Below are 20,695 nucleotides of genomic sequence, written 5' to 3'. Positions count from 1 at the left end.
GATTATCCCTCAAAACTAATATCGATAATAAAACAGCTTCATCACATACCCAGTGAAGCGTTACCCACTGAATCTTCGGAGCCAAGCAATCTATTCGATATGCCAGTCAGCTCGTGGACTTGTGGACTCGTGTATCGAAATGATTCAGAATAATGTACTCACGCAAACTCCTTCATCAACGTACATTCTCCTCCATTTTCCAAATCAATATTGTACGCTTGGAACAACCCATCCGCAGATATCACCATCACTTGGGGGACAGTCCTGCCAGACACTCTCCATCAGCTTCTGCATCTACAAATCGTTGTAGGAAATTACTTACCCGCTCATGGCTACAACAGTTCTCGCACCATTCCCTCTCAATTTGATAAAAGCGAAATCTCTTTGAGGTTCCCACATCTCCGATACACTTCTAGGTAAATATCCACCTACACCCCCTACGAAGGATTTACCAATATGGTAGGATCTCCTTCGCAGGGAGGATGTCGCACTGTGATTATCACTTAATTTGGCTGATGAGAGAGGAGGGGAGTTCGATGGCGCGTCAGAAGGTGTAGGTGATCTAGCTCCATCAACATGTTCAGGTATATCTGGATTCTGATTACTCGAGTTTGTTATTCCTGATGATCCTTTCGAGTTATTGGCCAATTTGTATATATGTATAGTCGAGGAATCGGATGATACGGCTAACAAGGAACTTGCCAGGTTGAAGTTCATGCTATATATCTTAGCGCTCTGGGTACCTCTGCGGAATTGCCATAGCTTCTTGGCATCCGGTACAGAAAACACTCGTACGACTGTCCCTTTATCTGAAGCTGTAGCTAACATGGTACCGGTTGAGTTCAGGGCAAGAGCGGCAATAGGTGTTTTATGAGCTTGGATAACGTTGAGCGCCGACAGGGTTATGGTGTCGAAGAGAAGGACATCTCCTGTGGTAGGCGCTGGAGGAGCTGCGGGTACTGCATTGGATGAGAGTGGAGCGGAGGATGCTGAAGGTGCTGGTGAGGGATAGGCTAGGTAGGAGTGTTCGGATGAGGAGGAGAGCGCACAGACGGCTGATAATGAACGTGCGCAGTGATCAGCTTTGGAACTTCACGACCAAACGGGAAGGTCGAGGGAGTCCCGGCAGGAGCATGGGCATGAGTACACTCACCGTTTGGATTAGGACCAGTCTCTATGGTATGTAACAGCTTCATGGTCGATATATCGTAAATGTAGATCTCATTCTCCAATACCACTATTAATCTCTTCCTGTTCATCTTGACGGCAAGGACGGATGTCGGAAAGATGAGCTCGCAGATAGTCGATTGACGCTTTAAGAGAGTCAGTGAAAATAAATGGTTGCGGTTGTTACCTATCACACAGCACATAGCTTACCTTGGTATTAACGATTTGTAATTTCCTTGGACTATTCGAAGGTTGAGTGTCTGCTGCTCCGACCAAGGCGACTAACGATGTGCAGAACAGCATCTCCACGATACCGGTAGCACCCTGGTCATCTATGAACGGGTCAAGCATGAGCTCTCATGTTCACAAGTGAGGATGAAGAAAGTATGATCTCCTTCAATACTTACTTTTGGAATGCACTTTCCCAAATGGATCACAGTTGAGTATAGTATATCCCTTCTTATGTCCTACTGCGATACATGAGAAGTCCTGGTTGAAGTTGCAGCACTGAGCCAGCAGATAGTGAAGTTAGTCATCTGTGGATATGAGGATGTATGAGAATGATGTATATCAATGTACAGATGGTGAGTGACAAGGAGAAAGGGAAGAAGGGACTCACGAGCAAGTCCGGATGACGTTTACCTAGACGAGACATGATGAGAGATGTCAGAGGGGGGCGTTGATGGGCAGGAGTGTCGAGAGAGTAGTTAAGCTGCTCTTAATGATAGTTACGATAGCAATGAAGTCGGCACGAATAATACTATATGTTGGGATGGATGCTGATTATTGATTGTTGAATGTCGAATAACGATGAATGACTTGGCGTCATTGCTCTTAGGACACATAAGTCACAGTGCGTCACGGGGAGATCCGTGCGACAATCCGACTGGGTGGCGGACTGCCAACATGTCAACATGAGACAAAGACAGAATAGCCATTTGATCACAAAGAAACACATGCATGCAACAGATCAATCAAAGTAAGGTATATATAAAGTGGTAGTATATGCATACAGACAAGCGACTCCCTTCCCTCATGCCCCGAACAACATCACCACCAACCCTTCTTCTTCTCTTCTCCAGTCCACCCTATCTGCCTCGTTCCATCATGTGGCATCGAGTCTTGTGGGTGTTGGGGACCTAGCATATGATGTTGAGGATGAGGCATATGAGGTGGAAGCTGAGGCATAAAGTGGCTCTGGGGTGGCCAGAAATTGTTATTTGGTGGAGAGATATCATGATGAGAGGCTTTCGCTCGAAGGTTGAATAATGCAGAGTTGGTAAGTATGATAAGGAAAGTTAACGTGACGAGGGTAAAGCTCTGTTGACAGATCGTCATCAGCGAAAAGTATCGTGACGCACGAGTGTATAGACAGACTTACCATTGTTTTCCAGCTTATTGGATCGACAAAACTATTTATGACCCCCGCAAATGTCTCGGCAATGATGTTGATTCGTCCTACCATCGTAGGATCACGGTTCATACATGCGTCCCAAGCTTTACATGGTGCTTCCCTGTAGCGTACAGTGCGATCAGCGTCGAATTGCTAGTCACGAGAAATCAATCACTCACATGGCAGGGACTCGTAGTGCTGGATCACATCGGTTGGTAAGGTATAAATTCGTACACTCTGCGATTTCTTGTAAGATCTCTATCATGTAGCAGCAAGTATCAGCTCTAGTTGAACTCGTATTATTCAGCTGGTAACTTACCAACGGAATGTTCCTGCATCTTATCCTTGACATCACGTCTGACAGTCAAGACAAACTGAATGCCGAAATATAAGCAGAATAAGACAATCGAAGCGTTTACCGCGAATTGTAAATATCTACAAACCATATCGATAGATTAGTAAGTGGAACATTACATACTACCAGACAACTCACCCTAGCAGCAAAGCAGGTATCTCCGAATGCCTCAGAGCGGGAGGTGTCATGTGCACATTATAATGATGCTCAGATTTCGAGTAACTGGGAGTGGACGAATCGCTATGTCTGACAGAGACCTACTATCGCATGGACATATACCTCAGCAAGATCTCACACCAAATCCGACATCTTATCGTGCTTACCCCTTGTTCACTCCTCCCCTGCTCTTTCCTAGCCTTCTCCCTCTTCTTATTAGTCCTCGTCACAGCACCTTTAGCGTATTTCCGAGGTGGTTCATTCTGTTCATCTCTGTCTCTATCTTTTTCATTCATATTCTCCTGATCGTGCTCCTTCTCATCCTCAACTGTCGCTTCCTTACCCTTCAGAGGCGTTTCAGCAGCTTTCGCAGGAGTCGACAACACCCGAGCCGGACTGTCCATATCGACGTCTAGTTGTGTGGCCAGGCTAGTCGCAGCGGGTGTACGTGGGGCAGTATTGTACCATTGTGAAGGATCGTACGAAGGGGCTTTACGAGGTGTGTTGAGGGCTGCTAAGAGGAGAGGTGCAGAGTCTGAGGAAGGGTTCGTGAAATGGGCGAAACCTGATGCTGGATGGGGGTTGAACGGTATTGCTCGGTCTAGCTCGCTGTGCAGTCCTGATGAAAGAGTATATCAATTATGATTAGTACATACAGTAGCAAGCTCAGCGGAGAATACAGTTACAGTCACTTACGCTTCCTCGCTGGTCCATCTTCACCTAAACCCATACCAACAAAGTTGAAAGCGTCCAATCGTGAGGTATCATAATTTTGATCGATATCCATCGGTCCTGATTTATCTCTCGGTTCGTAAGTGTAGCTATCTTCGTCCATCTTCAGGCTTTTAGCGTAAGAGCATGTATACGATAGTAAGAACGAAGAATGATCCCAATTGTTGAGCAAGAAAAAGTTGAAAGAAACGCAGATATCAACAAATACAGATGGATTTACGATGCCAACTGGTGAACGCGTTCCTGAAAATGTACGACATGTCCAAACAAACTCATCCACCGACTTCACACATCTTGTCTGCTTCTATACCCTCTCTTGACTTGCAGGCCCATAAGCATAAACTGTTCCCAGCATGTCCACAGGTGAGTGCTTGCTCCGTCAAGCTGAAGCTACAAGCTGATGTATCGAATATAGGTGATTTGACGCTGCAACCGCCCGCCGATGGGATTTCTTCCCTCACCTTCTCTCCGGACTCGACCAGGTTATTGGTCTCAAGTTGGGATGGGGTATGTCAGCTATGCTATGAATGTTGTTGTTCTCAGCTGACAGTATGTAATAGACAATACAATTACACCACCTCGTCGCTCCTCCTCAACCACCCGTCATGTGAGCTGAATGGAATTTGCTGTTTGAATGGAACTCAAATACTAAATCTCCAACGCTTTTCTAGCTTCTCCCACCCAGCTGCTGTTCTGACAGCTACCTTCGGCTCATCATCGACCGTAGCTTTCTCAGGTGGCTTAGACAAGAGAGTCAGGCAGTGAGTGGTCATACTGTACTATTCAACTGGTAAAAAGGACGGATTGCTGATGTGAGAGAGTAGGTGGGATTTTGAGACTGGACAATGTAGAGTATTGGGTAAACATGATGATACGATTTCAAGTATAGTTTGGTCTCCCGAGTATAGTATGTCACTTCAATCAACTCCAACTCAGTCGTAACAGTAGCAAAGCTGATTAGCAAATTGCTACAGACGTCTTGATCACCACTTCATGGGATTCGACCTTGAAAGTGTGGGACCCGTAAGTATCTCTGTATCCTCAATCAAACTGAACGACCTTAGCTCATCCCTATTAAATTCATGTACAGATCCGCCGAAATACCATTACGTTCCACCCAAACTCTTCCGGCTAGAGCATACAGCCTCTCCTACGCACCGAGATCATCTCGACTCCTAGTCTCCATGGCTCACCGACATGTCTTCGTCTACGACGTGGCTAAATTAGCTGCCGCTGACGGGGAGATCTCACCTTCGCAAGAGAGGGAGAGTGCTCTGAAGTTCCTAACTAGGAGTATAGCCACTATGGTGGATGGTAAAGGTATGTTCTACTCCTAAGACCAATGATTTGGTTGTAGACTAATTTTGGGGGTTGAGGGTAGGTTGGGCAAGTGGTTCGATCGAAGGTAGAATAGCGGTGGAATACTTTGATCCAGCAGATCAAGGTTCGAAATACGCTTTCAGAGCTCACCGACAGAATGTAGATGGAGTAGATTGCGTTTACCCAATCAACGCTTTGGCCTATCATCCTATGTGAGTAATCTCCATTGACGAGTAAGGATTTCTGCTAAGGTCTTGGTTGGGTATAGACACAACACTTTCGCATCGGGTGGATCGGATGGATGTATCTCGATATGGGACCACAACGCCAAGAAGAGAATGAAGCTGTATTCCAAATACCCAACCTCGATTTCCGCATTGGCTTTCTCACCTGATGGAAGTAAGCTGGCTATCGGTGCAAGCTACGAACATGATAATGCGATAAGTAAACCTGAAGATCAAGGCAGAGTGATGGTCTTGATCAAAGATACAGTCATGGAGGACTGTAAGGTCAGTTGGGTCATATACAAATAAACCAAAAGATTTTCAAGCTGACTTTTCGTTCTTGTTTATAGCCAAAAGCAAAAGCATAGAGAGGTTATAAAGATCTATGCATATCATAAATCGTATATTTTCTTGTTTATGAGCCCCAATCCCCCCAGTCTCCACCACCGTCCCCACCACCTCCACTACCTCCGAACCATCCTCCGTCATCGCTTTGCTGTTGAGACCAAGGATCTTGCATGACCTCATCATCTCCCCATCCTGATTCTTCATCATATCCCTCCATTCCCTCAGCACTAGGAGGATATCTATCCGGATCATCTGAGCTTTCCTGAGATGGCTGTCGGCCATATATCTGCTCGTCCTCTGACATTCCTACTCCAGCGGCTCCGGCTGCTGCACCTGCTGCCGCCCCGTCGGACGGTTGCACATCGGACGATCGACCTTGAGTGGCTTCCACTCCTCCATCTCCACCTCCCCAGAAAACAAATGGGAATCCCATACCACTGAAAGACACGTCATCAGCTTGACTCACGCAGAAGCATGTGCACCACTCACCCGCTACCTGAATGTCGTGAGAAGTAATCGAAATCAACTATGAGAGGGGAAGAGCTTTAGCTATGTAGGAATCGCCGAATGATTTTTGTCAGAACTCACTCGACACTGCCGTGGCCAAAGTCATAGCTCTTTGATCCAAAGTCAACCCTCCTTCTTTCCCTTCCGGCAGGATCAGTGATTGTCCCTGTACGTTAATGTTCGATCCTGGTGGAAGATCAAGTTCGGTACCGGCAGCATCGAAACGAATAACGTATTGTCCTGTAAATCAGATTGATTAGGTTGATGTACACCTGGAAGAAAAAGGCAACTTACCAGTATCCGTGAATAGTTCTCTTCCTATACCTCTGAAATTCCTATTGATCGATGCAACGAGACCTAAAGAGCCCAATGAGTGTTTTCCCTTCCCTTTGAAGTACGAGGTAAGATGACCAAAACTCACGATCATCTCGATCTTTCAACCAGAAGTCCCAAGCTAAAAATCCACTATCCACTTTGGCGAACTGCTTGAACGTCTCTTCTTCTCTCCTGTGGCCGATCGATAGTCAGCCTCAGGCCAGGCTCATTTTGAGGAGAACTTTGAAACCTACCTTTGGAATAAGTTATATCGCCTTCGCCATGGATGCCATTGTCTAGATCAAGATGATATAAGATACCATCGTGTAATGAAAGGGGATATGGTTGACTCACTGTTGCGCTTCTCCAACTAACATACCCTCGGATCCTTCCTGAGCGTGTACGAATATTCTCGAATTTATGAATGCGAATGGACGGCGGATCTATCACAGAAAGGGGAAATTAGCTATATTCCTAACATGCATAATGGTAATAGTCATTCATACCCATAATACCGGTTTACCATATCTATCCATGATGACAGCTCTAAATGGTCGATGAGTACGTAAAGCCTGTCGTGAGATGGTCGACAAGATGGTTTGTTCTTCTTCCGCCAAGCTGAACGAAACCTCAGCTACATAACTGAAACGCAAAACTGGTAATATGGTAGCTTACAATCCGACATGTTGACCATCAGGTGAATGTATAGCATATCTATTGGCTTGTTCAAACTATCCAACCTCTTTCCCATCAGCTAAGATCGCTCAGAACAAAATGACAAGACTTACACCCATAAAGACATTGAGCATCTCCAACTGTCTGACAATCACCAAACTCTCATGCGCTAGTATATCCCTAGCAGCATGATTGTCCTGCAGTATACCTTGAGGATCAGGTGGGATATAGACGGGTCTGGACGGGACGGGAGTCTGGAGGGTAGATGGATCATATTGGTCGAAATCGTATTGTGGGTATGGACCTGGTGGTGATTGGGGTTGAGATGGGTCGGAGGGCTGAGAAGGTTGTATAGGTCTTCTACGAGGTCGGATATGACCCCTTGGTACTGCACTCAGGTCAGCTATAGGCGTTCAAGCAGCTTGATAAAGTAAAAACTCACGTCGATCGTCTTGTCGGAGGATTGGAAGGGTAGTTGTTATCCCTCGATATCGAGGAGTGAGCAGCTGACGACTCGGTCCAGCTATGGCGGACTGTCTCGCCAATTGGCGTATCATCGTGGAGACCTGTGCTATATGTGATGAATTGTATATAGTCCATAAAAGAGGATGATACAAGGTGAGGTACAAGATGAATCTGATCACTCAAAACAGACGACCAGTAGGTGAGACTTTGTTGATCTTTTTGCCGAGATGGTGATGATGATGAAGATGACGTTTTCGGCGAGTTTCTATTTCTACTTTTCTACGGTGACAATTAAATTGATAGAATGGTGGAGGTTGTTCATCCATCCTTTGCCCATTAAGACGAGGAGCACTCTTTGATAGTCTCACAAGCATGATGAACCAGCCAAATGGTGCAGTGCGATGCATGATAGCTACTCTACATGTACAAACACTCTACTGACCAGATCTCTTCCTCCTGGCAGCAGCAACTCTCCTCTGCTTCTCCGCTTCTCTGGGACTTAGCTGTCTAGCAGGAACGGCAGCAGCACTTGGCGTTGGACGCGTGGCAGCAGCAGGGGTAGGAGCAGTACCAGAAGCTGGGGCTGGGGCATTCTCTCTTATCCTCTCAACAGATTGTACTGAAGGTTGAACTCGACTTCTAGCTAAGAGAGATTGTTCTCTGAGTTTCTGAGCTTCCTGATCGGCTTGCATCTCTCGAGCTTGAGCCATCCTGTTATCGACGAACTCTTTGGCAGCTTTGATCGTATCCAACCAATTAGGGTTTTTGAACTCTTTTTGTCCAGGAGGAGGTGGAACGACAGGTGGAGTAGGGATGTTAAGGAGGTTTTTCACAACTTGTTGTCGTAGGATAATGGATTGCAAGAGCGTGAAACCAGTCGAGAAAGTCCAGTAGAATAGGATGGCCTAGAAAACGTATCAGCTTGTTCGGTCTAGTTTGGAAACGATTCAACTCACCGCCGGGAAGTATGAGACGACGGGTAGAGATACGATAGTCGTCATTTGAATGAAATTCTTGATGTGAGCGGTTCTTTCTGGCGATCCCGATTTTTGAGCTGTACCCATACCATCCGCACCGTACTGTATGAGAGTCAACTTGATGTCATAAACATATCAGGAAAAACTCACTTTGAACACCAGGTTGGTAAACAATAACGAAGTCAGGGGAAGGATGTAGTATGGATCCGCTTGCGTCAAGTCGGTAACCCATCCTATACCGCCTTCTTTTAACTGAGGTAAAGGTAAGTTTGCCAATCCTCGGATAATGTTAAAGAATGTCAAGAAGATGGGTAACTGAATGGCTGGTAGAAGAAGTGCTCGAAGTGGATTAACATTGTGGTCTTTCATCAATTGACGCATAGCTTGTCCGGTGAGAGCTTGAGCATGAACATCTCCCTTTGATTTAGCCTCCTGAGCTCTTTCCATCAAGCCTTGTATCTGAGGATTGACTGCAGCGAGTCGGACATTGTGCTTTTGGGTTGATACGAGGATAGGTGAAAGAGCGAGTCGAATGGCAACGGTGATGGAGGCAATGGTAGCCCACCTGCGAGGATGTCAGCGAGAAGGAAGGTTGATAGTGTGTATAACTTACCATGGTAGTCCAGTAGTCGTATGCAATCCCACAATAGCATCCGTGAACCATCCGGATATACTGAAGAAACCATGTTCATAACCCAATAACTTCAGATCTGACACCTGCATGGCAGCATGAACAGCTTCCGGTGACTGCAATACCTCCTCCAGTGGTTTACCAGAATTTAATATCAGATCTGCAAGTGTCGGTGTTACTCCATCTGCTGGTGGTTGAGGTAACAATGAAGGGTCAACGGGTGGGGTAGAGGTGAAAGATTCAGGTAAAGTCGGTTGAACGGAAGAAGCTGATGTTAAGTCTGGATGAGTTTCGGATAATATTGGTTCAGGCGGTGTCTGAGAAGTCACAGGAGGTGCTGAGGCTGCTTGTATGGGTTCCTCTATAGGTGCAGCTTGAGGAGATGCGGTTCGCCATGGTGTCCAAGAGATATTCCTCGACGAAGCTACGAGAGGGGAGCCAACAGAAAGAGCAGGCAGGGCAGGTCTTTTGCCCAGAGCTATGGGAGAAGGCTAAGGAACGTGTGAGTCAAAGTCACATGCTCGGGCTATTCCTAGATGACTTACTCGGACCGAGGCATAAGATAAGTGTCGAATAGCTAGTGGTTGAGGAGAAGAAGAATGAGGTCGAGCGACTCGGCGTAAGGCTGTTCTTGAAAGCATTGTAGCGGTTTTGGGTAGGGTCTATGGGCTGAGGAGTGTGATGACAGCCAGTTGAGCGTCTCTTGTATGAGTACGTTGCTCAAGAGCTGTTACGGATGAGGATGAGCATAGGAGCAGTACGAGTAGCGACAAAATCAAGAAATCAATATTCATCTCTCGAAAAAACACAGTGAAGGTGGAGGGGAGAGTGAGGATGATGAGACGAGTGAGACGAGTGCCACATGCGGGTATTCACTTTGTATTGGTGGTATAATTCCGTCACCCATGTATAACCAGGTAGCTCTCATTGGTTTATTGGTTTAGCAGGTCATCAGCGGCGAGAGCCTATACCCATACTCTCGCATACACACGATTTCAACCTCAACATTTGCATCCATCTAAAACATCTCGGGGCTATCTCTCTACAATCATCATCGTATAACACCTAACCAAACCAATCGAAATGGCTACCACTCTCTTGCCAGGTCTACGAAACGGTGTGTAGCAAATATATCCTTCAGGTGCTGTGCATTTACTGATTCATCTCCATGTCTCTAGGCGTCCTTGCCAAAGCTTCATCTTCGACCCTCCGACCAGCATTCGCGATCGGTTAGTATTCGCTTAGATCGGATGCTATAGATGTATATAAAGGATGTTGACGGAATGATATGTGTATACAGCTCGACCGATCTCGAACACTGCTATCGCTCTCCGACCTAATACCCCCACATCATCCATCAACACCGCCGACTCATCCCCTTCCACCACCACACCTGCTACCGCCATAGCGCAGAGGGGAAGCAATCAGTTGAGTTTGGAAACTCCAAGGAATGGTGCCGGTGAGTGTTATATGCCCGTGGGATAAGCCGATCGGAAGAAGATGAGAAATGTCTGGGGAAATTGAAACATCCTGCTAATATGACCTTGATTGCAGAATATGTGCTTTCGACACTCGACAAAGTAGTTAACTGGGCTAGACAGGGATCGATGTGGCCAATGACTTTCGGTCTTGCATGTTGTGCCGTAGAAATGATGTGAGTCAGCTGAAGTAAGGATGCTTTTCCGTTGATCAAGCTGATATTGTCGTGCAGGCACATGGCTGCTGCTCGATATGATCAAGATCGTTTAGGTGTGGTGTTCCGAGCTTCACCTCGTCAAAGTGATATCATGATTGTCGCCGGTACACTGACCAACAAGATGGCCCCAGCGTTGAGAAAGGGTCAGTCAACATATCAAATTCAGTCCATACATACATGATCTTATGCTGACTAGTCGACGTAGTATACGACCAAATGCCTGAACCTCGATGGGTTATCTCGATGGGTTCATGTGCCAACGGTGGTGGTTATTACCACTACTCTTACTCTGTTGTCCGAGGGTGTGATCGAATTGTACCAGTAGATATCTACGTGCCAGGGTGGTGAGTAGCTTGGGTTTATCGAAGACGATCTTGAGATATGTGCTGATGTTGCTTGTAGCCCTCCTACTGCCGAGGCTCTCCTTTACGGAATGCTTCAGTTACAACGAAAGATGAGAAGGAACAGACAAGGTGTACGATGGTACCGAAAGTAGACGGGTGCGCGATCATGTAGAGTGGTGCAGAGCGGGAGAGGCCTAGTGTCATTCGAGGAGGTTACGACTTGTTGACTTTCATTTCCAATCTTTATATCTTTTTTTTTTGTACTTCCTGCATCATCAAGGAATGTATCATGCATCTATAGTGCTCAATAAGTGGTATGCACGCAGTACATCAACGAGAGTAGCATGTCTTGGGAGTGATGAATATATATATGATGTGGCGAATGGCCTGGTTGCCGCGTGCCTGAACATTGGATGAAATGAAGCAGTTGAACGAGTTTGTTCAAAAAGTTGAGGGTGGTTCAACTCTGACATCCTTGTATATTCTTCTCGGTTCACCTTCCTTCTTTCCTCTTCATCACATATTTTCTCTCTCCTCGTATCTCCATTCATAGCATCCTCGTCGAGCACTGCATCGGACTGAACATATAGCATCTGCAACATATACCCGACTTCGAAACACCATCAAGCTTGGAAACCGATTGAAAACAAAATACAAGAACGTACAAGAAAAAACCCGCCGTCATGGCGTCTTCCTCTCACCTAACCGATATACCTCAAGCAGTACGAATCGCCGCCAGTATAGATCCCAGTGTGAATGCCGAACTGAAGCAGCAAGCTATAGATTATCTGACAAAGGTCAGACAGCTCTCACAGGAGACCTGGCAGGTGAGTCGATCCTCCTCCACTTGCTCGTGTGAGCAGTATAAAGCGGCAATATCAAGGAAGGGAAAGTTGACGTGTACATTTGCAGGATTGCCTGGCACTCTATCTTCAAGGTGCAGGTGCAGCTGGACCATCCAACCCAGGCAAAGATGGAAAGGAGAAATTGGAAACGGACTTGAGGATGTTCTGCGAGCAAGTGGTGGATACGGCTTTGACCCAAAGGTGAGTCTCATGAGCGGAGTAACAAGCTGACTTGGACATAGTGATATACCATCTGAGGCTCAGAAAGCCATGTACACCGCGATCATCGAGTTTGTCGAGACTGAATATGTTCAAGGCCTTTGCGAAGGTGGTCAAGCATGTAAGTGAAGTCGCAAAGGAAATACGAACAAAGCTCACATCAGCTCAGTCCTTCGAAACAAGCTCGCTTTCACCATCGCTCATCTTTTCCTCAACGCCTATCCCATCACCATCCCAACTTTCCTTCGTCCTCTTTTCGCCCTCTTGACTCCAACATCTACCAATTTCCATCCTGCACTCCTCACCCTTCGTGTACTCACGGAAATTGCACAGGAAGTGCACGACGTCACACTTCGAAGTGCTCGAAAGTTTTCTAAAGATAGGCAACAGCGTGATGGAGAGGTCAGGGATGTCATCAGATCCAGTGGCGATGAACGCTTAGCGATGGAAGGTATGTTGGGTCTGGTGGAAAAGGGATTGGATGCGCTGGAACAGGGTGGAGAAGCAAAGTGGTTGGACGTGGTGGAGACAGCTTTGAGAACGATGGTTACCTGGACGCGTAAGTTTATTTCATACTCTAACATAGAATCAGAGCTGAAAATGATGTAGCCTGGGTGGACCTCGGGGTCAGCTTACAACCTAAAACCCTCTCCTTGTATCATCGACTGCTTCGTTCGAGCCACATCTCCTTGCGGACCGCTTCAGCAAACATCATCAGATCGCTCGCTGCCAAAGGTGTGCAGGATCCTCAAGCGAGGTTAGAAGTATTGAGAGTGCTTGATATTGTCTCATTGGTGGATCCGCTGGAATCGGAAACGAGGGGAGTAAAAGATAACGAGGAAGTGGTGGCTTTCCGTGCAGCTGTGGCAGGAATTTTATCTGCCTTCGGGACTGAGCTCATCGCCTTCTCAGAAAATGTAAGTCGCAAAGGTTCGGATAGAGCTGACAGGAAATAGACTGAAATTCCAGAACCTTTACGGAACGAGGCAGAGAACATGATGACGCTTGGGCTTCCTCTCTTACTCCGATTCCTGAGCGATCGTCAATATGAAGTGCCCATCGCCGTTGCTCCCTTCGCGTCGGATCTCCTCAAAGTGGTAAGTTCAGGATTTGTCATGCAGGGCTGATCGCCTTTGCAGTATAAACGAATCTATAAACCTCCTGCTATGCCTCCACCAGCGAAAGCGGGACAGCCGCAACCTCCTACACCCAGTCCTCCACCTCCCCTTACCCCTCAACGGCGTGAATTCTTGGCTTCTATGTTGGACATCCTGATTCGACAATTAGCTTGGCCCGAAGATGCCGAATGGGAGGCTCCTGGTAGTGAGGAAGACTCAGATGATGAGATGGCGTTATTCCGAACATTCAGGATAGTGAGTTAATCTTCTAATGGGAGTGTCTTTTACTGACCCTTTGTAGCATTGTCGGGCCTACATCGAGTCGATTGCGCAGATAGAAAAGGGATTACATACAGAAGTTGTAGCGAGGATTGTGGTAGCTACCCTGGATGCGTTCCAAGCAGGTGGTCCATCTGCTGTCCCTTGGCAACAGGCTGAGTTGGCGTTACATCTGATCTATACTTTTGGAGAATTATCGAAGAGTGAGTGATCCATATCATGATTCTAGCTGACAACCATTCAGGCAACACACGTGCCGGATTTTACGATCTTCCACCCGAAGTCGCCACTAAAGCTGCTCGAGATAAAGTATATCGAGCGAGCGTCAACAAATCCATATCCAGCGGGCGTTCCACACCGACCAGCGATATAGCTGAAGCCGAGGTGGATTACGGAACCGCCAAGGAGAACTTCGATTACGATCAATATCCACTCTCCCCTCTTGGAGAATTGCTCAAACGATGTATGGCTTCGGGTATATCTACCTATCCTCATCCCAGCGTGACCCTTCAATACTTCGAAATCTCAGTGCGATACGTGGAATTCTGGAGATATAAGCCGGAAGCGATTCAACCGATGTTCGAAGCAATTCTGGATAATAGGTGAGTCAAGGAGCACGGAAGCATAGCTGACAATGATTAGAGGTGTACATCACTCTGACCAATATGTTCGACGTCGTTGCTTCTATCTCTTCCAAAAATTATGCAGGGATTGCAGAAACAGCACCGTTGATGCAATGGTACCGCCTATATTGGACAGCATCAAGGTGAGTAACGATAGTGAGAACTAGGCTGACTTCAGTAGGATCTTATGGTGATCAATGCCGATGTGCCCTCCGCCGACTCGCCTGACGAAGACTCGCTTGTCAAAGCCACCACCGGCAAGTCGTATGCTGTCGATCAGTTGTATCTCTTCGAGGCCGCTGGTCACCTCATCTATCTCACCAAATCAGAACCAGGCAAACAGATACCGCTTTTGGAGACAATCGCTGGACCTTTGATGAGCGGAATGGCCTCTGGAGTGGAGCGATGTAGGGCAGATTCGAAAGATCTTCAAGCGGTACTTCAAGTTCACCATCACCTCATGGCACTTGGTCATTTGGCCAAAGGCTTCCCCATGGTGTCTGATAGTCAGGTGGAAAAATTGCCTTATACTCCAGCCTTCAAGCAGATGACAGAAGCGTTATTGCAAGCCTTGGATGCTGTGAAGACGCAAAGAGTGGTTAGGGATGCAGTAAGTCATCAAGAGGGTGTCTGACTATCGCTAACATAATACAGGCCCGATTTGCTTTTGCTCAATTCGTCAACGCCATTGGTTCGACAGTTGCCGAGTTGGTCCCAAGATTCGTCTCTGTGGTGGTCACCGAGTACGAACCTTCGGAGCTGGTCGATTTTATGCTGTTCTTGGGATTATTAATGCATCGATTAAAGGTGAGTCCCAATCTTGTCGCAGCAGTAACTGATGTTTTTAGAAAAATACCTTCGAGACTATGGATATGCTCCTTCTCCCTCTTCTCTCTCGAATCTTCGCAATCCTGCAACAACCGATCACTGGCACCGACGAAGCACAAATTCATGCTCGACTCAAAGACGCTTACCTCACATTCTTCACTGCACTCATGAATGCAAACCTCGACGGAGTTTTCATCACCGAACGAAACAAGCCGGAATTCGAGAACCTTCTCACCACTCTTCTGGGTTTGACCCAAGACTGCTCCGACCCCGGCTCCCAACGATTCGCCTTTGGTTTCTTCGCTCGAAGTGTGATCGCCTGGGGTACTTCTCCCGAAGCAGCAGCTCAGCCCTCAGTCTTCGCTGAAAGTGCAATGTCCGCTTTGAGCAAAGCTGTGGCTAATGGGACAGCAACGGCTACCAACCAGCACTTGGTCGCCAAGGAGGATCGAGCGAAGCAAGCTTTACCAGGTTATGAAAATTTCATCTATCAAAGATTGGTACCCGCTTGTTTCGAAGTTCCAGCGAGGAAGGAGTTCAATATCAGAAGTAGCACTTTGGTAAGTCACCTCGAACCATCAAAGAACTTTGCTGACACCTGTTGTAGACCCTCTTTGAAATGGCAGCGTTGGTCCGAAGCACCGCTCAAGCCCGAGGTCAGGAAGCAATCAACTTCTTACTCAATGATCTCTTTCCTCGATTGAACTGTCCTCCCGATATCGCCAACCAATTTGTCGATAGGTTGAGAACCCAACAAGCCAAAGATTTCCGAAAGACCTATACCGAATTTGTGAAAGCTATGAGGGGTTAGGTGGAGAATGCTAGAATTGTTAATGCCCATCACGAATCATGGTTTTTTATAATTTGCATATATACTATTATTACATTTTATCCTTCTTCTTCTGTCCATCATTCCATCGATATATCTCCAGAGAAACCCGTATCACCTGCATGCATTATACGATCAACATGTGTACTATCCATATTTGCGGTTACAGCGTTGACTCACGTCTATCCACCAATAGGTCCAGCACCTCCAACTTCTTCCTTCTTAGGTTCTTCTCCTATCTTCTTCGTCTCCTTGATATCTTGGCCGCTGACGTTCTCTTTCGACGCATCGCCTGCACCTTTCTTTCCACCCGCATTTCCTACTCCGCCTTTACCCACTTCCGGATCGGTCGTCCCAGTCTTGGTACCTGGTCCTTTACCTTGACCAGCGGGATGAGGGTCAGGTGTGGAAGAAGGTAATGGAGTGTGATTATCGGCTTTCTCATCTTGTGGATCTCCATAGCCTGCCTGTGTACGTCTGAGAGCTGTGGAGTGTAATGGTCGTGCGAGAGCGACACGAGAGGAGAGGGGTCGCAAGGGTCGAAGAGCGAGTCTGAATGACATTGTGGGATATCTGACGAAAGTGCTTGTTAGTAGATGGACAGAATACTGCTATTGACTTTTGGCTCACTGATTTCGTGTGTGTTCAGTATTGGTTATGTATTTGTGACTGAGGAACAGGAGGTAGCCATACCTTCTCCAAGCTCCTATATATGCATTATATACCCACAGTCACTGGACCCAATGTGACCCAGAGTATGACGATATGGTGACGATTTGAATAAGATCGCCGATCGGGAAACTCAAATCTCGCATCTTGGGATCTTACGTTACTCGAGTGGTGATCACACTTACTTCCGCTGGAGCTATCTCACTGAAACCGCACATTCTTTCGTTGTTTTTGCTCGACTATATGCATGTCACAGTTTCAGTACTTGATCTCATGCGAGAACCAAACACATAAAGTGTTCCGGGAAGGCAACACCGATTCATTAGCGAGTTTGCACCACAATACATACACCAGTCTTTCTGAGAGACAGGAAGCGGTCAACAGACAGTGGCACGTCCTGGGAAAGATTAAACTACCGACCTACACTTTCTTCCTATAGATAACCGAAGCTTCAGGCGATGTGTTGATCACAAGGTCACAGTCTTGAGTCGCTACAGCCCCCATCTTGCCTACGTGCATTCTCTGACTACTCGTTTTTACTGATATCACAACCGACCTTTAGTTCTACTTCGGACCTTGTTTCGCTGTCTGCTTCCTGGCTGCCCGCTTCTACTCAACGAAAACATTGTTGTAAAATATTCATCGTAATGTGGTTCCGGAAGGTATACATAGGGTGGAAAGCGCTACATGTGGATCCCAGAGCACTCCAGGGTTTGGTGCGATGACCATGCGACGAAGCTGCTGCTGCAAAGATTGGCAGGAGTCCACTCACCAGCCGAAATTGAGGAAACTGACCTATTAACGGTTCCTTCACCAGAGTGTTTCATTCCCTGAGGGCTGAAACCCGCATACATGCCCTTGTGACAACCTTGTTGCTCGAATTCATTGTCAGCCTAGCATTAGGACCAAGAGGACATCGACCTTTTCAATTTATCTGCCTAGACCAACATTAGCTAAAATTACAACTCAAGACAGCCGCGAATACATTGACATACTAGAGCTACAGTGTTGTGTCACCTGGATTTCATATTCTTCCATCAACCCTCCGCGGCGAGTGATAGGCCTTCTGCTGCCGTTCTTTGCTACGAACAGGTTGACAGAGATACCTACTTGAGCTCAGCGCCTCAGCTATCAGATAAACCGGATAAATCGGATAAATTACGGATGACGTCGCGTAACTCTCACTACGAGTATTTCGGTAATCGCACGACAAAAAGTTCAAGATCATCGTATGATAAGGATCTACATATACTATTTCCGATATACAGTCCACGAATCGTTTGCAAGGCCATCATGCGAGCGAGTCTACTGGTGTCGAGAAGTTTGAATACGTCAACACCGTCTTTGAGGATAATATGTCGTTCAGGTATCCCACGGTTAGGGGGTTCGATCAAGCCGAAAATCCCTCGATCGAGCGGACCGTCCATTTCGGCAAAATCTCATAGTAGTCAAGCCAGTACATCCAATCAAGCGAGACATGCTCACGCCAACGCTCAACTACCGGCTCCCACCGATCTACTGGAGCTATATCGAGGTCTGGTAGCGAGTGGTAGACTGAAATGGGATGATGAACAGGTCCGATGCGTTATGAAGGTATGTGAAAGACATACCAAGCCCCAATCATGCTGAGTCTCTCCCACAGCTCCGACAACTCTTGGCTACTCTCGAAGACTACTCACCTCCGATTGATCTTGTCGCCAAGCTCACACCTTCAGCGCCGTTCATTGCGCAAGATGTCAAGCGGAAGTCCAGCTGGCTCAAAGGGAAAGAGAAGGCTGGGGAATATCTAGGGATCGAAGTCGACTCGGGGGATGAGGAGAAGAAGCTGGTCAAGGTGCTGAGCGGAGAGGAAGAGCTTGCCAATCTCACAACGCCTAAAGGCATACTCTTGACTGGTCCTCCAGGTGAGCAAAATAACCCACCGATCATCCAATTCGGTGCTGAGCCATCACAGGGACCGGTAAATCACTACTCCTGTCACTCTTCTTTCAACTCTTACCACTGCCCAAGCGTCGAGTTCACTACCACGCATTCACTCTTTCACTATATAGACAAGTCTTCTTAGAGCTCGAAAGGAGAAAGAACGCACCGTCGATAGTGGAAGAACTGATGCGAAAGACGGAGAATATGGAGTTGGCAAACAAGAAAGGCTGGAGAGCTGTCTTCGCAAATGGCAGATGGGATGAAGAGGGGAATGAAAGATTATGGGCGAAAGATGAAGGAATGGCATTTATCAGTGAGTAACTTCGGGACTGAGCTGTGCTGATTGATGGCAGTCGCAAGAAACATGATATTGGATTATCACGTTCTCTAGTTAGTACTCCTATCACGTGAAACTCAGACATTGCTAATCTCCCATACAGCTTTGACGAATTTCAGCTAGTTGATGCTTCTTCTGCTGCGCTCATCAGAGATGTCCTCTCATGGTACTGGCGGCTGGGCGGGGTGGTTGTGGCTTGCTCGAATAGAGTACCGGAAGATCTGTATCACCACGGGGTACAACGGGATAGGATGATAGGATTTCTGGATGCGCTGAAAAGTAGATGCGAGGTGGTTCAGGTTGATGGCGGAGTCGACTGGCGTGCAAGAAACGATCACGAGCCCCATGAGGTTATGTTGAAATGGTATAGCCAAGATGACGAGAGCTTCGAGGTTGCCTGGCAGGAGGAGACTGAAGGGTTGAATGGTGAGTGTCATCATCAGTAGCTTCTTGTGCTTCATGGATACAAATCGTCATATGTGTTCCAACACCTCAAATATCATCTACGACCATAGAATGGACGAAGTACCGCATCCCGTTAGCTCTGCGAAGTCAAGCTTCATGTCGCTTGGCCGGTGCCGAAGTCGGGGACGATTTAGGAACCCCGAGCGTCGTAGTTGGGAACATTTGTTCTTTTTCACGATCGTTCGGTTTTATTCACTGACATACCAGCCCTTCACACAGTTGGACCTACTCAAGTATCGGTGTATGGGAGGAAAGTGCCGGTCCCTGCAGCCGCAGGAGGAATTTGTCGCTTCACTTTTGCTGATCTGTGTGAAGAGGTGAGTAAGCTTCCCATCGATAACCGCTAATCCTTTTGCTTCACTCGCTTGGCCCAGCAGACTACCTGACTCTAGCATCTTCATATCATACCTTCTTCATAGATGAGGTGCCCGTGCTCTACCTCAAACACAAGAACGAAGCTCGTCGGTTGATTAACCTTATTGACGCTTTGTGTGAGTCATCGTCACGCTCTGTAAGAAATGTACTCTGACAATGGCTATAGATGAATCTCGGTGTCAGATATTCATCCGCTCACCTGCAACAACGTCGACGCTCTTCTTCCCAGATGCCTTGGATCTGGAAGAATCTCAAGTTGACGAGATGACCAACGACAGGATAATGGAGGCTGAATCTCTCTCCGAAACGCTTGCTACGCCTTATCGACCGAATGTTAGTCTGTATAACACTACCACCCCTGCTAAGAAGGAGAAGGAAAAACTGGAGGAAAAGCGGAGCGGGAGTTCTTTTAGTGTTTTAGGGATTTGGACAGGAGAGGACGAGAGGTTCGCTTATGTATGTATCGGTCTTGATCGCTCTGAGGGCTAACGGCTGATAACATCTTACAGAAACGAGCGGTATCTCGTCTGATCGAGATGACCACTTCGCCCACATATGCTGCTGAAGAATGGTTACCCTTAGATAAAGAAGCAAGGACATGGGAGAACTCGAAAAATCCCACCACCGCACATTCTACCGTAAGACGTGCATCGACCGGTTTGGGGAGTGGCAAAAAGGCCATGGACGATCTCGCGGTGGAGGCTGGTTATAGCAGACCGGGAAAACTGGAAAAGACAGAAGCAAAAGCTAGGAAACCAGCACCTAAGATCAAGGAGCAGCATATGTGGGGTGTAGTCGACGAATGGGGAGAAAAGGCAGGAAAATGGGGTAAAGGAGTGAAAGCTTACGAGACGGAAAAGTCTGATAGGTAGCAGGATCA

At 47.1% G+C, this 20,695-nt stretch overlaps 13 protein-coding genes across 13 annotated transcripts; 8 read left to right on the top strand and 5 right to left on the bottom strand.

Annotated features, from left to right (window-relative positions):
- Positions 1-41: 41 nt before the first annotated feature.
- Positions 42-1,822, bottom strand: L199_004238 (uncharacterized protein; the record flags this gene model as incomplete). Its single annotated transcript, XM_064889966.1, has 7 exons — positions 42-90; positions 163-264; positions 323-1,055; positions 1,154-1,313; positions 1,378-1,499; positions 1,575-1,674; positions 1,787-1,822. The coding sequence occupies 7 exons, from the start codon at positions 1,820-1,822 to the stop codon at positions 42-44; spliced, it is 1,302 nt and encodes a 433-aa protein (XP_064746038.1).
- Positions 1,823-2,217: 395 nt separating this feature from the next.
- L199_004237 (uncharacterized protein) lies at positions 2,218-3,906 on the bottom strand (the record flags this gene model as incomplete). The annotated part of the gene is made up of 7 exons (XM_064889965.1): positions 2,218-2,487; positions 2,549-2,681; positions 2,740-2,818; positions 2,880-2,995; positions 3,054-3,172; positions 3,239-3,690; positions 3,768-3,906. The coding sequence occupies 7 exons, from the start codon at positions 3,904-3,906 to the stop codon at positions 2,218-2,220; spliced, it is 1,308 nt and encodes a 435-aa protein (XP_064746037.1).
- A 250-nt stretch (positions 3,907-4,156) lies between these two features.
- On the top strand, positions 4,157-5,715 carry L199_004236 (uncharacterized protein; the record flags this gene model as incomplete). Its single annotated transcript, XM_064889964.1, has 10 exons — positions 4,157-4,166; positions 4,219-4,310; positions 4,364-4,410; positions 4,475-4,564; positions 4,628-4,710; positions 4,778-4,826; positions 4,894-5,123; positions 5,185-5,335; positions 5,392-5,632; positions 5,698-5,715. 10 exons carry the CDS (start codon positions 4,157-4,159, stop codon positions 5,713-5,715), a joined length of 1,011 nt encoding a protein of 336 aa, XP_064746036.1.
- Positions 5,716-5,762: 47 nt separating this feature from the next.
- Positions 5,763-7,749, bottom strand: L199_004235 (uncharacterized protein; the record flags this gene model as incomplete). The annotated part of the gene is made up of 11 exons (XM_064889963.1): positions 5,763-6,132; positions 6,185-6,221; positions 6,284-6,442; positions 6,497-6,559; positions 6,624-6,709; positions 6,772-6,813; positions 6,872-6,960; positions 7,024-7,135; positions 7,193-7,248; positions 7,306-7,580; positions 7,635-7,749. The coding sequence occupies 11 exons, from the start codon at positions 7,747-7,749 to the stop codon at positions 5,763-5,765; spliced, it is 1,404 nt and encodes a 467-aa protein (XP_064746035.1).
- Positions 7,750-8,091: 342 nt separating this feature from the next.
- Positions 8,092-9,906, bottom strand: L199_004234 (uncharacterized protein; the record flags this gene model as incomplete). The annotated part of the gene is made up of 5 exons (XM_064889962.1): positions 8,092-8,562; positions 8,614-8,736; positions 8,785-9,199; positions 9,248-9,756; positions 9,811-9,906. The coding sequence occupies 5 exons, from the start codon at positions 9,904-9,906 to the stop codon at positions 8,092-8,094; spliced, it is 1,614 nt and encodes a 537-aa protein (XP_064746034.1).
- A 442-nt stretch (positions 9,907-10,348) lies between these two features.
- On the top strand, positions 10,349-11,457 carry L199_004233 (NADH dehydrogenase [ubiquinone] iron-sulfur protein 7, mitochondrial; the record flags this gene model as incomplete). The annotated part of the gene is made up of 7 exons (XM_064889961.1): positions 10,349-10,382; positions 10,444-10,494; positions 10,566-10,724; positions 10,820-10,919; positions 10,977-11,104; positions 11,167-11,305; positions 11,364-11,457. 7 exons carry the CDS (start codon positions 10,349-10,351, stop codon positions 11,455-11,457), a joined length of 705 nt encoding a protein of 234 aa, XP_064746033.1.
- Positions 11,458-11,988: 531 nt separating this feature from the next.
- On the top strand, positions 11,989-12,355 carry L199_004232 (exportin-T; the record flags this gene model as incomplete). Its single annotated transcript, XM_064889960.1, has 2 exons — positions 11,989-12,132; positions 12,218-12,355. The coding sequence occupies 2 exons, from the start codon at positions 11,989-11,991 to the stop codon at positions 12,353-12,355; spliced, it is 282 nt and encodes a 93-aa protein (XP_064746032.1).
- A 65-nt stretch (positions 12,356-12,420) lies between these two features.
- On the top strand, positions 12,421-13,325 carry L199_004231 (uncharacterized protein; the record flags this gene model as incomplete). The annotated part of the gene is made up of 3 exons (XM_064889959.1): positions 12,421-12,490; positions 12,539-12,928; positions 12,979-13,325. 3 exons carry the CDS (start codon positions 12,421-12,423, stop codon positions 13,323-13,325), a joined length of 807 nt encoding a protein of 268 aa, XP_064746031.1.
- Positions 13,326-13,364: 39 nt separating this feature from the next.
- On the top strand, positions 13,365-14,372 carry L199_004230 (uncharacterized protein; the record flags this gene model as incomplete). The annotated part of the gene is made up of 4 exons (XM_064889958.1): positions 13,365-13,466; positions 13,509-13,742; positions 13,789-13,973; positions 14,111-14,372. The coding sequence occupies 4 exons, from the start codon at positions 13,365-13,367 to the stop codon at positions 14,370-14,372; spliced, it is 783 nt and encodes a 260-aa protein (XP_064746030.1).
- A 204-nt stretch (positions 14,373-14,576) lies between these two features.
- Positions 14,577-16,028, top strand: L199_004229 (uncharacterized protein; the record flags this gene model as incomplete). The annotated part of the gene is made up of 5 exons (XM_064889957.1): positions 14,577-14,999; positions 15,044-15,196; positions 15,238-15,573; positions 15,664-15,777; positions 15,825-16,028. The coding sequence occupies 5 exons, from the start codon at positions 14,577-14,579 to the stop codon at positions 16,026-16,028; spliced, it is 1,230 nt and encodes a 409-aa protein (XP_064746029.1).
- Positions 16,029-16,228: 200 nt separating this feature from the next.
- On the bottom strand, positions 16,229-16,609 carry L199_004228 (uncharacterized protein; the record flags this gene model as incomplete). The annotated part of the gene is made up of 1 exon (XM_064889956.1): positions 16,229-16,609. One exon carries the CDS (start codon positions 16,607-16,609, stop codon positions 16,229-16,231), a length of 381 nt encoding a protein of 126 aa, XP_064746028.1.
- A 1,399-nt stretch (positions 16,610-18,008) lies between these two features.
- L199_004227 (uncharacterized protein) lies at positions 18,009-18,959 on the top strand (the record flags this gene model as incomplete). Its single annotated transcript, XM_064889955.1, has 3 exons — positions 18,009-18,308; positions 18,358-18,619; positions 18,670-18,959. The coding sequence occupies 3 exons, from the start codon at positions 18,009-18,011 to the stop codon at positions 18,957-18,959; spliced, it is 852 nt and encodes a 283-aa protein (XP_064746027.1).
- Positions 18,960-18,984: 25 nt separating this feature from the next.
- On the top strand, positions 18,985-20,687 carry L199_004226 (uncharacterized protein; the record flags this gene model as incomplete). Its single annotated transcript, XM_064889954.1, has 6 exons — positions 18,985-19,028; positions 19,079-19,401; positions 19,660-19,761; positions 19,815-19,931; positions 19,982-20,271; positions 20,325-20,687. The coding sequence occupies 6 exons, from the start codon at positions 18,985-18,987 to the stop codon at positions 20,685-20,687; spliced, it is 1,239 nt and encodes a 412-aa protein (XP_064746026.1).
- Positions 20,688-20,695: the final 8 nt, after the last annotated feature.

The sequence above is a fragment of the Kwoniella botswanensis genome, chromosome 1, assembly GCF_036426115.1.
Source record: "Kwoniella botswanensis chromosome 1, complete sequence".
NCBI lineage: Eukaryota > Fungi > Basidiomycota > Tremellomycetes > Tremellales > Cryptococcaceae > Kwoniella > Kwoniella botswanensis.
The sequence above is the reverse complement of the archived record's forward strand: the minus strand, read 5'-3'. Positions and strand labels throughout refer to the sequence as shown.